This window comes from Neomonachus schauinslandi, chromosome 13 (assembly GCF_002201575.2).
Source record: "Neomonachus schauinslandi chromosome 13, ASM220157v2, whole genome shotgun sequence".
Taxonomy (NCBI): Eukaryota; Metazoa; Chordata; class Mammalia; order Carnivora; family Phocidae; genus Neomonachus; species Neomonachus schauinslandi.
Genome location: NC_058415.1, coordinates 10,900,619 through 10,915,447, shown reverse-complemented (window position 1 = coordinate 10,915,447; position 14,829 = coordinate 10,900,619). Strand labels below are relative to the sequence as shown.

The 14,829-nt window shown below is 37.5% G+C and overlaps 1 protein-coding gene across 10 annotated transcripts in view; it reads right to left on the bottom strand.

Moving 5' to 3' along the window:
- CBWD1 (COBW domain containing 1) overlaps positions 1-13,537 on the bottom strand; it is a 55,078-nt gene extending 41,541 nt beyond the window's left edge. For 8 of the 10 annotated variants that reach the window (XM_044920702.1, XM_021694466.2, XM_044920704.1 and 5 more), the window contains exons 1-4: positions 13,298-13,493; positions 9,277-9,363; positions 7,417-7,513; positions 6,217-6,308 (exon numbers count right to left, since the gene is read on the bottom strand). In XM_044920702.1, coding sequence (XP_044776637.1) covers positions 6,217-6,308; positions 7,417-7,513; positions 9,277-9,363; positions 13,298-13,451 — 430 coding nt within the window. In that variant the 5' untranslated portion in view covers positions 13,452-13,493. Of the gene's footprint in view, positions 1-6,216; positions 6,309-7,416; positions 7,514-9,276; positions 9,364-13,297 lie in introns of all 10 variants that reach the window. The other 2 variants (XM_021694465.1, XM_044920703.1) reach the window with 2 other exon arrangements.
- Positions 13,538-14,829: the final 1,292 nt, after the last annotated feature.

Here is a 14,829-nt window from a genome sequence, read left to right as displayed (position 1 = left end):
ACTATCATTAAAGAAGATATCTGACATGACTTCAATCTTCTTAAATGTACTGAGACTTGTTTTGTAGTCTAATATGTGACCTATTCTGAGAACATTCCATATGTAGAGAAGAATGTGTATTCTGCTGCTTTTGGATGCTTTGTATACAATTAACCCTTGAACAATGCAGGAGTTGGGGCACTGACCTTCCATACACTCAAAAATCCACATATAACTTTTTTAAAAAAAGATTATTTATTTGAGAGAGAGAGAGAGAGAGCGTGCACGCTCACACAAGCAGGGGAAGCGGGAGAGGGAGAAGCAGGCTTCCCGCTGAGCAGAGAGCCTATGTGGGGCTTGATCCCAGGACCCTGGGATCATGACCTGAGCTGAAGGCAGATGCTTAACAGACTGAGCCACCCAGGGACCCCCACATATAACTTCTGATTCCCTAAAAACTTAACTACTAATAGCTTACTGCTGACCAGGAGCCATACTGATAATATAAACAGTCGATTAACATATTTTGTAGGTTGTATTATACATTGTATTCTTACAATAAACTAGAAAAAAAAATGTTATTCAGAAAACTGTAAGGAACAGAAAATACATTTATAGTATTTATTTTTTTTTTAAAGATTTTATTTATTTATTTGACAGAGAGAGACAGCGTGAGAGAGAACATAAGCAGGGGGAGTGGGAGAGGGAGAAGCAGACTTCCCACTGGGCAGGGAGTCCGATGCGGGGCTCGATCCCAGGACCCTGGGATCATGACCCGAGGCGAAGGCAGACGCTTAACGACTGAGCCACCCAGGCGCCCCCATTTATAGTATTATACTGTAAAAAAATCTGCATGTAAGTGGACCCACACAGTCAAACCCATGCTGTTCAAGGGTTAACTGTATACCTATTAAGTCCATCTGGTCTCATATGTTGTTTAAGGCTGACCATTTTCTTATTGGTTTTCTGTCTAGGTAACCTATCCATTGATGTAAATGGAGTACTAAAGTCTTCTACTATTATTGTATTGCTGTCCATTTCTCCCTTTAAGTCTGTTAATACTTGTTTTATATATTTAGGAATTCCTATGTTGAGTGAATAAAAATTTTCAAATGTTATATCCTCTTATTGGATTGACCCTTTGTCATTGTGCAGTGTCCTTTATCTCTTATTAGACTTTGTTTTAAAGACTATTTCGTTTGATGTAAGTATAGCCACATCAGCTTTCTTTCATTTACATTTGCATGGAATATCTTTTTCCACCCCTTCACTTTCAGTCTGCACGTCATTAGATCCAAAGTGAATCTCTCATAGGCAATATATAGATGAGTCTTCTTTTTTAAATCTATTCAACTACTGTATACATCTTTTGACTGTGTCTATTTACATTTAAAGTAATTATTGATAGGTATGTACTTTTTGCCATTTTGTTAATTATTTTCTGGCTGTTTTTATAGTTCCTCTCCGTTCTTTTTTTCTCTTGCTCACTTCCCTTGCAGCCTATATGTACACACACACACACATATATATATACATATACACACACACATATATACACACACACACACAGCTTACACATATATATTTATATACTTGTTTATATACTTATGTTTGTACATTCATATGCTTATGTTTGTTTATACTTATATATTTGTTTATATTTACATATATATACTTACATATAAATAAAAGCCTATTTCAAGTTGATAGCAACTTAAATTTGAATGTATTATAAAAACTCTACATTTCTGCTCTCTTCTCCACATTTTGTTTTTACATTTTCTTACTTTGTGTATCTCTTAATTATTGTAACTATACTTAAGTTCGCTACTTTTGTCTTTTAACCTTCATAGTAGCTTTATAAGTGGTTAATTCACTACCTTTACTATATATTTGCCCTTACGAGTAAGATCTTTACTTTCCCATGTTTTCTAGTACCTTTCCTTTTCAGCTTAAAGAAGTCCCTTTAACATTTCTTATAAGGCCAGTTTAGTGGTGAACTCCTTTAACTTTTGCTTGTCTAGAAAACTCTCCTCCAATTCTGAATGATAACCGTGGCAGGTAGAATATTCTTGGTTGGAAGTTTTTTCCTTTCAGCACTTCGAATCTATCATGCCACTCCCTTCTGGCCTGCAAAGCTTCATCTGAAATATCAGCTGATAGTGATTTGGGGATTCCCTTGTACTTAACAAGTTGTTTTTCTCTTGCTGCTTTTAAGATTCTCTTTAATTTCTGACATTGTAATTATAACGTCTCTTGATCTGGATGTCTTTGAGTTCATCTTATTTGGAACTCTCTATGCTTCTGGGACTTCGATGTCTGTTTCCCTCTCTGGGTTAGGGAAGTTTTCTGCCTCTTTCACTTTTTTTCCTTCTGGGATCCCTATAATGTGAATGTTACTCCACTTGACGTTGTCCCAGAGGTTCCTTATCTTCATTAATTTTCTTGTTGTTGTTGCTTTGTTTGGCTGAGTTCCACTGCCCTGTCTTCCAGGTCACTGATCCATTCTTCTTCATTTATTCTGATGCTGAACGCTTCTTGTGTATTTTTCGGTTCAGTTACTGTATTCTTCAGCTCTGTGACTTGCATTTGGTACTTCCTTATATTTCCTATCTCTTTGTTGAAGTCTTACTGTGTTCAAACATTCTTCTGACTCTGGTAAACACCTTTATAACCATTACCTTGAACTCTTTATCAGGTAGATTAGTTATCTCCACTTGATTAAGATCTTTTTTCTGAGGTTTTGTCTCCTCCTTTTGTTTGGAAAATATTCCTGTCTTCTCATTTTACTTGACTCTTGGTTTCTATTTATTAAGCAAAACAGTTACTTCTCCCAGTCTTGAAGGAGTGGCCTTGTATAGGAGATAAGCCTTATTATTCAACCTTGCCCTAGCTCTTGGTTGTCTCTCTGAAACTCTGTGATTACCTAATTAGCCTGAATTATTCTTGATAGATCCCACAGTTGTTGAGAGTGTGTCAAGACCTGCCAGTGTTGGGCGCCTGGGTGGCTCAGATGGTTAAGCGTCTGCCTTCGGCTCAGGTCATGATCCCAGGGTCCTGGGATCGAGTCCTGCATCGGGCTCCCTGCTCCTTGGGAGCCTGCTTCTCCCTCTGCCTCTCTCTCTCTCTCTCTGTCTCTCATGAATAAATAAATAAAATCTTTAAAAAAAAAAAAAATAGACCTGCCAGTGTTCCAAAGGGAGTGATCTCATCTCAGCACCTAGTTTCAGACTGACTGGAAGACAGATCCACAGGAAGGAGCTTTTGGAGTATACGAATATATAGCCCTGTGGCACCACAACTATAAACCCTGCTGATCTCCAGCCCAAGAGATCTGGAGGTGTCTCCTGAACTCAAGCCACAAAAATCAAGGCTTCAGACAAGCACATAAACTTTTTGGAGGTACCAGCAAGCTCTGTTGAGGCTGAGGGAGAGATCAAAGATGGTGTCTCCCTACCTACACTTTGAGAGCACCTTTGAAGCCTGTCCCTTAGGCTGAAGCTCCAGGACAAGTGGATGGGCCTTTTTCATAGGCAGACTAGACTAGTAGTGTGTTTCAGCCTGCTGTCTATGCAGTGCCTTGGGTATGACAGCCCTCCCCAAACTACCTTCCTATTACAGTCCCATAGGGTATAGAAATTCAAGCTCCTCTGGCCACCAGGGACAGGTGATCAACAGACATTCCTTCTGTGGACTGCACTCAAAGGCATGTTTTAGCAAGGCTGAAAGAATACTGAGGGTGATGCACATCCATGGCTTTAGGGATGCAGGAGGAGAACAATGTAGGCAGGATACACCCAAGGCTTTAGTGAGGCAGGGACACGTCTGGGGATGGGGGCACACCCACGGCTTTAGGGAGGCTGTCTGTGTCCACAGTGCCTGACTGCACTAGCAAAGTGGAAGGAAAGTGCAAAAATGGTGCTCACAAGCACCTCTGGACCCAAAGAAAGTCCCAACTGGTCCCAGCTACTCCAGTAAACACTTTAAATTAGCAAATCAATCTCCTTCACATATAATTTAGTCACTTTTCAAACTGCTGCCTTTGCACTGGGTCCCAAAATGAGTGTGCTTGTTTGTGAGCCCCTCAAAAGGAGTACCTCAGATTCCCCACAGCCCCCCAGGTTCACTGTACACAAGCCCCTTTGGTTTCCAAACCCATTTGGGAGGGCCTTGTCTCTCCAGTGCAGGTTCCAAGGGTTGGCATACCCAAAGTGGGGTATAAACCCATCCCTCCTCAGGTAAAGACTCCAGACCTGTGAAACCCCTCCCTACTATGAGTTGCTGCACCGGGGTGAAGTTTTTGGCAAAACCACATCTCCACCTCCTCTATTCATTTCAGTGTAGCCCTTATATTCCTTATTGTAGACAGAGCTGTTCAGCCTGTTTTTAGTTCTTTCTGAGCAGGAATTATTCCATAAGTAGCTGCAGATCTGGTGTGTCTATGAAAAGAGATAGTTCAGGGTGTTCCTAAGCTGCCATCTTGAACTGCCTCCAAGTTCTCTTCTTGTAGATTCAAGTAAAACTAAATTAATACTTACTAAGAATAGCACAAAGAATGCAATCACATTTTTGTAAAATTATTTACCTGTTTATACAGCTTTCATATGCACATAGAGCAGGGCTTCCCAAATTTATGAATGTGTAAGAATCCCTTGGAGGGCTTATTAAAACAGATTGCCGGGCTCACACCCTTACAGATTCTGATTCAGTAGATCTGGGATGGGGCCCAAGAATCTGCATTTTTCACAAGCTTCAGAGACTGATGCTGTCATTCAGCAAGTAGCACTGGCACAGAAAAATCCCTGAAATAAAATTTACCTACTTGTATTTCATTGTAGTGAGATGCAGTGTGATTTAACTTTCTTCTTCACATTTTCTTAGATATTGGGTAAATTTTTTTTTAATGAATGTTCCATTTTTACCCAAACAATAAAATCATTACTCTAAAGAAAGTTAGAAGAAACATTAACCTGTTCATACCTACAATTTGTACAAAAGCTTTCTGAGATCTTTATTTAACTTTTCCTTCTCCCTCTGAAAAACTGAACCATGTTTTACTAAACTCACCTACTCTCAAAGTTATGAGTTTTTCTCTATAAAGTGGCTACCATGGAAGAAATTGATATTTGCTATTTCAAAAAGGAGGAATATATTTTCCCATCCTACCAGATTTAATATTTAATATCAATGTAATAGTCCGAGTCCTATCATCAGTCAAATCTATTGGAAATGTATGAAAATGTACATAATATGGTCTACTACAGGACCAAAACAGCCCAACTCAACACTAATTTGAAAACAGAAGGACAATGTTATTATGCAGTATTTGGAAGTACAATAACCACTGATTACATTTGGACCTTCAGTATACTTCAGTATCTGTTTTAAACAGTTATGACCCCTAATAAATTATTACTAAACAGTACTTCTATATAGTCTTTTATATAGTTTTATGGCCCAATGCCATTAACGTAAATAAAAAAAAAGGTATGGTCAGACTTACAGAAGGAACACTAAATGTTCTGCAAACTAAGAATAAAGGTGTAACCTAAAAGACATTTGGGTAAGAAGGAAACAGAAATCGATTGCTAAAACACTTCAACTTTGTGTAGCTTTCAATAGAGAAGTTTAAATGTAATTCTACTCAGAGATAAAAATTTCATGGATAATCATTAATTCCACACCAGGAAAAGGCCCAGTAGGCTTAATTTAACTCTGTACCTAATGACAGTATTTACCAATAAAACTATTTCAACTTTAGTAGTAGAAAAACAAAATGCTAATGCTAACAATTAATTGAAAGAGAGTAAGCAATACTGAAATTAGAGTCCAAAAGCCCTTAAGAATATTTAAATGACCCTCCAAGAAACCTGGATTAGAAAGTAATCAGAAATAAGATCTCTGTAGACTATAATCAGTCAAATATAGGAGTAGAACTTATAAGTAGAATGTCTTTATTTTTCCTAAATTTCCATACTTTAACTACTTGTGTTCCTACCAATAATCTTAAATCGATCAATTGAATTTCAATCCTATTATCAAGTTAAAATTATCAAGTACTCTGATTATGATTTATCTGCAAAAGAAACATGACAATCCAGTATTTTTCCTGTTTTAAGCAACAACAAAAAATATTTAGTCTGGAGTACAGGTTTAATGCTTACTTTACATATTTCTCTAATACATTTAAAAATGTTTAAGAACTATATTCTGGTTATTAATAATGTCATCTCTTACCCGGATCTGCTAACCCAGTGGTCTCTAAGAGTATGTAATCAAATTTCCCCTTCTTCTGCATCAAATTCTCAATAGCTCTAAGGCCATTGTCCCTGTAGAATACCAAAATATAAAATACAGTTTATTACCTTAATATTTTAAAGTGATCATTATAAATGTTTTAAAATATATTTAGCAACCTGAGACAAAAATATCTTTAGGCATGTGAAAATTTAACTCCTTCCCAAACTTCTAACACAACATCCATCAATATTTACCAATGGTGGGGAAAAATAGAGGCATATATACTGATAGCAAAATAAATCAGATACATGAGGAGTTAATACTTTAATAAAATTAAAAGTAGAGGAAACTTTAATACCCTGACTGAAGTCAAAAGCTGCTATTTTTATAGCATAATGAAAGAAAAAACTCAACATCCAAAACAATGATAAAATTTATGAATTACAGTGATTTAATATAACATCTAAAGGGACACGATCATTACTTTTCAATCTGTTCTAAATAAGGGTACCAGACAGTGCAAGAAAATACTGGATTTCATTTTGGTTGTTCAAGAAAATATCATGATTTTAGCTTTGTTAATATATTTGACTCAAAGTCAAATACTTAAGTTGTAAATGATGTAGAAAAAATTTAATTCACTAGAATATACAAAGTCAACAGTACAGGTATTAATTTTCCTAATTTACTCAACAAATATCTGAGTGAATAGATATGTCAGGTCCTCTTCTAAGATCGATGGTATATTAGTGAAAAAAACAGACACTGTCCTTGGAAGCAACTATCACTGGTGGAACACACCGTGAGCCTATTCACCTTTTTGATGGTCATTTACTTTTGTTTTTAGAAGGTGAATCCTTGGAAATAAGACCAATGACTCACTCAATGTAAAATAGTAATTTTTACACATGAAATGTGACTTTCACGTACCACAGAAATCACTAATTAAACCCTAACATCAAAGACAATAAAAACAAACTCAATAGAAGAACCAAAGCATTAGAGCAGACAGAAAAATAAACAGGGCAGCAAGAAACACTTTAAAAAAATACATTCTAATAAGTTATTTTCTATGTGAAAATACAATGAAGCAGACTGTATAAATTCAGTTACATTACACTAGAAAATCAAAGCTGGAAATACAATCAATAAACATTTATAATAAACCAACAAGCACACAATAAACACATTCCTCACTTTACTGAACAGCAGAGGCAACCGTTTCTAAGTTCCAGCCATTCTTCATAGAGCTCTCCACCTTGGCTGACAGCTAAGGATTTCTCCACTGCACTTCCTGAAATAATTAACAAGAAGCACTCTTAAGATTATGTTCGCTAGCCAACCAAAAACAAAGATGAGGATATCAACAACACAGATTTCAAAACATTTTATACAAAAACCTTTTATAACTTTTATTCTTTCATTCTGTTTGTGCAGCCTCAGTGTTCTAAACTATACTACTCTAGATTATTTAAGCTTTTATTTTTTAAAGAGGATTTAAGTCCCTAAAAAGGCAAATCCAAAATTAATGACTCATACCTACTTCTTTGGCCCTCTCACTTGCCCATTAATAAAAGTAGCTATTTCAAAAGCACTCTTTGTCCATGGCCAACTAGTATGTTTAATGTATTGGTTTTTATATGCCCTTAACCCTCTTAAAAGACTGCCTTATCTATTTTTTTCTTTTCATTCTTCTTCTAAATTGTTTTTGTTTCTACTAGACAGACTACTCAATATTCCGGTATGAGTAAAAACCCAAGTTCATTTTGAGGAAGTTTGCTTGGCCAGGGTATCAATGTGCTCATTTAAAAATTAAATTTTTAAACTAAAGTTTCCTAGCAATGCTAACTTAAGAAAGAATACTATATATGTGAAATTCTGAGATGCCTGTTATCATACTTACTTTTCCTCCAATAAAGAAATATACCAAAGCCAAGGGAGTGTTCTAAATATCCAGTAAAGCAAATGGCCACAAAAGAAAATGGAGTAATTTTTCATGTATATATTTTTTGTTTATATTTCACTTAGGCAAGGATAAAGAGCTCTAAAAGGGACTGCTACAGAATTCAGGGTATAGAGGTTATAAATAAAATGCAAAGGAAAGTATTGCAAATAAATGGTTTATATAAATTATATAAACAATCCAGAAAGAATGAAGAAAAATAGCAACTAATAATAAATGTGATCACAGTGTCTAACAGATCAGTTAATAAGAAGCTGGAGTACAAGATTAGGATTTTAAAAATCTTAGCATTTTAATTTTTTCTAACAGGACTTTTCACTTTAGTTTATTAAAATGAGAAATCAAGTTTAACAGGTCTTCCTTCTTGTTCATAAAACCTAGCTCCTTTATTCATTTACAACTGAGAAAATAGTACAAGAAATAGCTCAACATAAGACATATTTTTTGGCTAAAAGTGAGCTATAGTTAAAATTCACACTTAAGAAGAAAAACTTCTAAAAGTAATCAAAGAATTGTGTGTAACACTGCTGTACAGGTTTTTTTTTAAGCATAGTTCAATATTAAAAACAAAAAAAATTGGAATTTTAAATGCATGTATTTCCACAGACAACTGCAGATGCTTGAGATGGAAACCATATATTTAACTTATTTTTTAAATCTTCAGTTTTAAATGCTTTGCAAACAATAAACATCCAACAAGGTGAACTTACAAAAACTGAAGCATTTTAAAGAATTTTTCAAAAGTTACAAGTGAACAGTATAGTCAGTACAAAAGTACATAGAAAGTCTGAAAGAACTTTCTTTCATATGTTTAGATTTTTACTTCTGGAGTTATTTCATGTAAAAACCTAATTTAATTCTGTTGCTATGAATTTCAAATGTATATAAAATTTTATGAAAACTAGTAATTTCAGTATCTCAAATTTGTACAAAACAAAGCTTGAAAGAAATTAATTTTCTCAGAACAATCCGCATCAATATGTTCACATTATAATACCCTGTGTTTTCATTTTTAAATATGGAATATCAATTCACCAGGGGAATAAGCTATCCTATAAATTCTTACAGCATGGCATTCACTGAACTTTACTTACCTTCCCCAAATTCGTTTAAAATAACTGCTACTCTTTTACTATGTTGCTCTGTCAAAATATAGTTCAGAAGTGTTGTCTTCCCAGCACCTATAAAACATATTTGTTTTAAATAACAATACTCAAAGGCTAATTTTAAAGGCACACACAAAAAGAGTCCCAATGTTTTTAAAAATTTGTGTGCTATTTTTAAAATACTATTTTTAACTATGGTATAGAAGATTCTAGAGGGAAAGATTAAAGTATCCTTTGCAACTATTAAAAAGCTTTATGTTGACATAAAATCTTATAAATATTTACAAATATGCCTACAACATGGATCACAGCTTGCTGCACCCTCATATAACAAAAATATGCCTTCTATACAATTTATAATTAATATAAAGACATCTAAATTTTCTATTAAGGAATTATTGAAATAATGGTTTCCAGGGAATAAAGTACTCATGTACTTTATTTACTTTATTTAAATTACTCATGTACTTTAAAATATTTAGACACTTTCACATGATGACAATGTTTCTTAGCCAAGAATACATAGTTTACGTCCCTAAAATTTACATAAAGCCCTATCTTTCATTTCAACATCCATCATTAACCAGACACAAATTCAAACTGACTACAGGGCTATTTTCGTACTCAAAGTAACCTATAAGAAAATAAGTATATATACAGTTGACCCTCGAACAACTAACTGTGTGGGTCGCAGGTCCACTTATATGTGGACTTTTTTCTGTAAATATAGTACAGTACTGTATTTTCTCCCCCTTATGATTTTCTTCATAACATTTTCTTTTCTCTAGCTTACTTTTTTGTAAGAATACAGTATGTAATACATGTAACATACAAAATATGTGTTAATCGACTATATCACCAGTAAAGCTTCTGCCAACCAGTTTAACCAGGGACTGGTTTCGGCTCCCGAGTTCAAAGGAGCTGGGGTGCACCCCGACCCGCCCGGCCAACGGGAGCAGCCGCGCTTAACCCTTTCCCAGTTGTGCCTGGGGCAACGTCCCACCAGTAAAGCTTCTGGTCAACAGTAGGCTATTAGTAGTTGAGTTTTGGGGGAGTCCAAAATTACTATGCAGGAAGGTGGCACCCCTAACCCCCACATTGTTCAAGTGTCAACCGTATCTGTCTACCAATCTATAAAACACACACAAATTAGGAGAATGGATGTAGAAAATGTTAACAATATACACAACATTCAGTACTTAGAAAGATAAATTCATAAAGCTACACTAACTTTATCCAGTAGGTGGCAGGTTAAACCTAGTATGTTCCGCTCAAGTAGAAGAAAAGCATTTATCTTATGAACAACTATACACACCAAAGTTCAAAGAGGAAAAAAAAACAAACTGCACATTAGTGTAGTTCAACTGTATCATTTATTTACTTTTCTGTTGGTGGGCATTTGGGTTATCTCCAGTGTTTTATTTTCCCAAACAGTGCTGCTAAGACCTTTCACATGTAAGCTTGCACACAACTTCTGAAGTACATTTACGAGATTTCTAGCCTTTAACTAGGAGAGATTTAATGATCAATAGGGTATTAATATCTTCCACATTTTTAGGTCATATTCCTTTTTTTTTTTTTTTTAAGATTTTATTATTTGCCAGAGAGCGCGAGAGAGAGGCACAAGCAGGGGGAGCTGCAGGCAGAGGGAGAAGCAGACTCCCTGCCTAGCAGGGAGCCTGATGTGGGACTCGATCCCAGGACCCTGGGTTCATGACCAGAGCCAAAGACAGACGCTTAACCGACTGAGCCACCCAGGCATCCCTTTAGGGCATATTCCTTTAAAGGCTGTTGAAGGGATGAAAGGCTTGTGTTTAGAGTGCTTTAAAAAGCTCAACATCACAAAAGTGTGAAGTATAGAATGAAAGGGACAGAGCTTAAGGAGGCAGGGCAATGAGGAAATTCTTAGAACCAGTCCAAGTGTGAGAAAGAGACCCTGAACACGAGGGCAGCACTAGGCAGTGGCAGTGAAAATGGAAAGGCAGAGGTGGACGTAAGAGACCCTCTAATAAAATTACTAGGACTTAGTAATTAACCATATTATGAAGCAGAAGACTTTAAGGCACAGTTTATTCGTTCAAAAGTCTACTATGGGCCAGATTTCATGCTGGGCCTTAGCAAAACGTGCACAAAACAGAGACAAACTGTCTCTACTTTCACAATGCTTACAAAGACTAAGAGAGTGGGAGATGGAAGGTAATTCAGACCGTAAAGAGGCAATGATGTCACAGGATTACAGAGTGGACAGAACATGTACAAGATGTTAGGGAGCACCAAAAAGGAAGGTCTAGGCAGAGGAGTAACAAAAAGGAAAAGTATTCTAGGGACTAAAATACTTGGCACCTTTAAAAAAAATTTTTTTTTAAAGATTTTATTTATTTATTTGACAGAGAGACACAGCGAGAGAGGAACACAAGTAGGGGGAGTGGGAGAGGGAGAAGCAGGCTTTCCGCCGAGCAGGGAGCCCGATGCGGGGCTCGATCCAGGACCCTGGGATCATGACCTGAGCCGAAGGCAGCCGCTTAACGACTGAGCCACCCAGGGCCCCTACTTGGCACCTTTTAAAAGTAAAAGTAATTCAATGTGGCTGGACCACAGTTTTGAAGGCTAGAAAGACAGTCAAGAGCCAGATCATATAGGACCTTTTGATTCATGTTTAGGAATTTGAACTGCAACCCAAATGGAAACACTGAAGGGTGTGACACAGTGACATTTACAAAGATCATTAGGGCTAAAATACAGAGAATATATTAAAGGGAAGCATAACACAAGACTAGTTAGAAAACTTTTAGAGTATTCCAGGTGGTTGGAATCACAGGAGCAGGAGGATTGGAGGGTTAAGGTAACATATGAAGTTTTGGACCTGCTGAGTTCCAGATGTCAGATGTGGGACATCAAAATAGAAACTATCTGAGTGTCAACTTAAAAGGATGGACAGAGGTTGGAGAAAATTTAAAAAAGAGAAGCCAGACAATGGGGACACGACAAAAATAAATTCCCTTATAAAACCAGTCCGGAGGAAAAAGGAGAATAAACTCAGACTACAAAGCTAAAAAAGAAAACACCAGAGATTTAATTCTTATTTTTATGTAAAAGGCCCTCACGTGCACCAAGTTTGTACTTGTCTCTGGCATCATCTAGGAATGGTATTATTAACCCCAAATCGTTTCCCTTTGTTTACATTTAATTTTCCCCACACTTTTAATATGGTCCTGTATCTATTCTAGCCCTTCTAGTAAAATGTAAGTCCTTAAAATAATACTCCTCAGATTTTTCCAAGAAAGTACCTCTAGTGTAAGCCCGAAAACTGTCCTTCAGGAAATTGCACGCTTACACACCTATGAATTTAAATGTCCATGTGCATTCCTGAACGTCCTTGGCTTGAGAAATAGTCTGGGAGGGTAGGGATTTTATTCCTACTTTCTCCTAGAGTGCTTTGCAAACAAACCTCAAAAAAAGGTTTGAGATAGGAGTCCTCTCCCCGAGTAGCTGGAAGAGGCTGGTTCGTGGGGAAGGGGAAGCTACTAAAGAATGCCCCTTGTGGGTCGGGCACAGACAGGGCACCCTTTAAAGGTAATAGACATAAAGGTAGGTGCTTCCTGCCCCATTTAGCAGGTAAGAAAACAAACTCAAACAGGTGACCGATACTACTTCCACTTTCCAGTAAGGCTCACGAGCTTCAGAAAGATAAGATAACTTGTTAGAGGCCACAGGGATAATTAGGGGGCGGGTCCAAGCCTCCAGGCGCAAAGCCAAAACTAGCTCCAAAATGCGAGGTTAACTTTCAGTCTCCCTTGATAAATGTGAATCTAACGCAAAGGGGTCTGGGCATCCTTGAGCCCCGAGATGAAAAGCAACCCAAGCGGGAAGCGCGTGACCCAGCCCCTACCTCAGAGACATGTGCTGTCGCCCAGAAGGCCCAGATGCCCAAGGTGATGAGGCACCGGCAGCCCCCAAAATCCCAGGATACCAGCGTTCACGGCATTTTCTGACCGGGATGGTTAGTTACCTAAATACCCGGTGATAATTGTGACTGGGATCTTAGCGCCGGGCCCAGACTTTTCCTCCTCCTCTCTTAGCTTCGTCTCAATGGGGACCAATTCAGGACAGTCCTCCTCCGCCTGCTCCTCTTCCTCATCCACAGCACCCATAGCCGGTAACATGCCGGCCAAGTGCACAGCACGCCTCACCCTCGGCTCAGGAGACCGAACCAAAACGCCGAAACGCAGCTGCGCACGCCGAAAGCGCCACGCCGGGCGCGTTCTTGACGTCATCACGCTGCGACGTGTGGCGCCTCCCGGTCCCGCCCGGCTTACCTGAGCCGAGGCTGAGAACGGCCTCGTCTCTTAGCCACGCCCCCACAGGAGCTGGGCCCACCCCCGGGGCGTGTTCTCCGAACCTGAGCGGAGCTGGGCGGAGCTGCAGCCGCGATGCTGTCACTGTGTTTGCCTATTGAGACCTGGGTGGTGGGAGCCAGGAGTGGGTAGCCTGACCTAAACAGTCCCCGTAGAGAACAGACTTCATCAATCTGACAATTTTTTAGTGTCATTAGAAACTTTTTTTAATTCATAGGGGAAAGAATGGGAAGCTATAACATTACTGTATTAATTGTACTTTTTCTCCCTGAAGGAATAACGAGTGAAAATTTTTTTCTTTTTTATAACTACATATTTTACATGTATATCAAATTTTTACAATGTACATGCACTACTCTCATTTATTTTTCTTTCTCATTTCTTATTTGGACTCAGGTAACCTGTGTTCATTTATCATATTCTTTGGTTCATGGCACTCCCATCATTAATCCATGGGTAGCCCTCCTTTCTATTTATGTTTATAATGAACTCCTTTGACCTCATCCCTAGCCCAAGAACATTACCAATAAGTATACCTATCTATGTGGAGTCAGTACCCTGTTCCAACCTTCTGCCTCTGCCTCTCCCTTAAGATAGTAACAATTACCCTGAATTGATTTCGGGTGACTGATCATTCCCTCCTTTCTTTTTGGTGTTATCAAATATATATGTGCATAGACAATATATTGTTTAATTTTGTCTTTGACTTACATAAAAAGAGTATCATACAGTATGTAATCTCCTGGGGTTATCTATATTTTCAACTCTTCTGTTTTATTATATTCTTTTTTTAAATTTATTTTATTATGTTAGTTAATCACCATACATTACGTCATTAGTTTTTAATGTAGTGTTCCATGATTCATTGTTTGCATATAACACCCAGTGCTCCATTCAATATGTGCCCTCTTTAATACCCATCACCAGGCTAACCCATCCCCCCACCCCTTTCCCCTCTAGAACCCTCAGTTTGTTTCTCAGAGTCCATAGTCTCTCATGGTTCATCTCCTCCCCCGATTTCCCCCTTCATTTTTCCCTTCCTACTATCTTCTTTTTTTTTTTTTTAACATAAAATGTATTCTTTGTTTCAGAGGTACAGGTAGTGTTTTATTATATTCTGTTATATGACTATACAGCAATTTCTTCATTCATTTTCTGTCAATCATTTCCAGGTTTTGCTCTATGG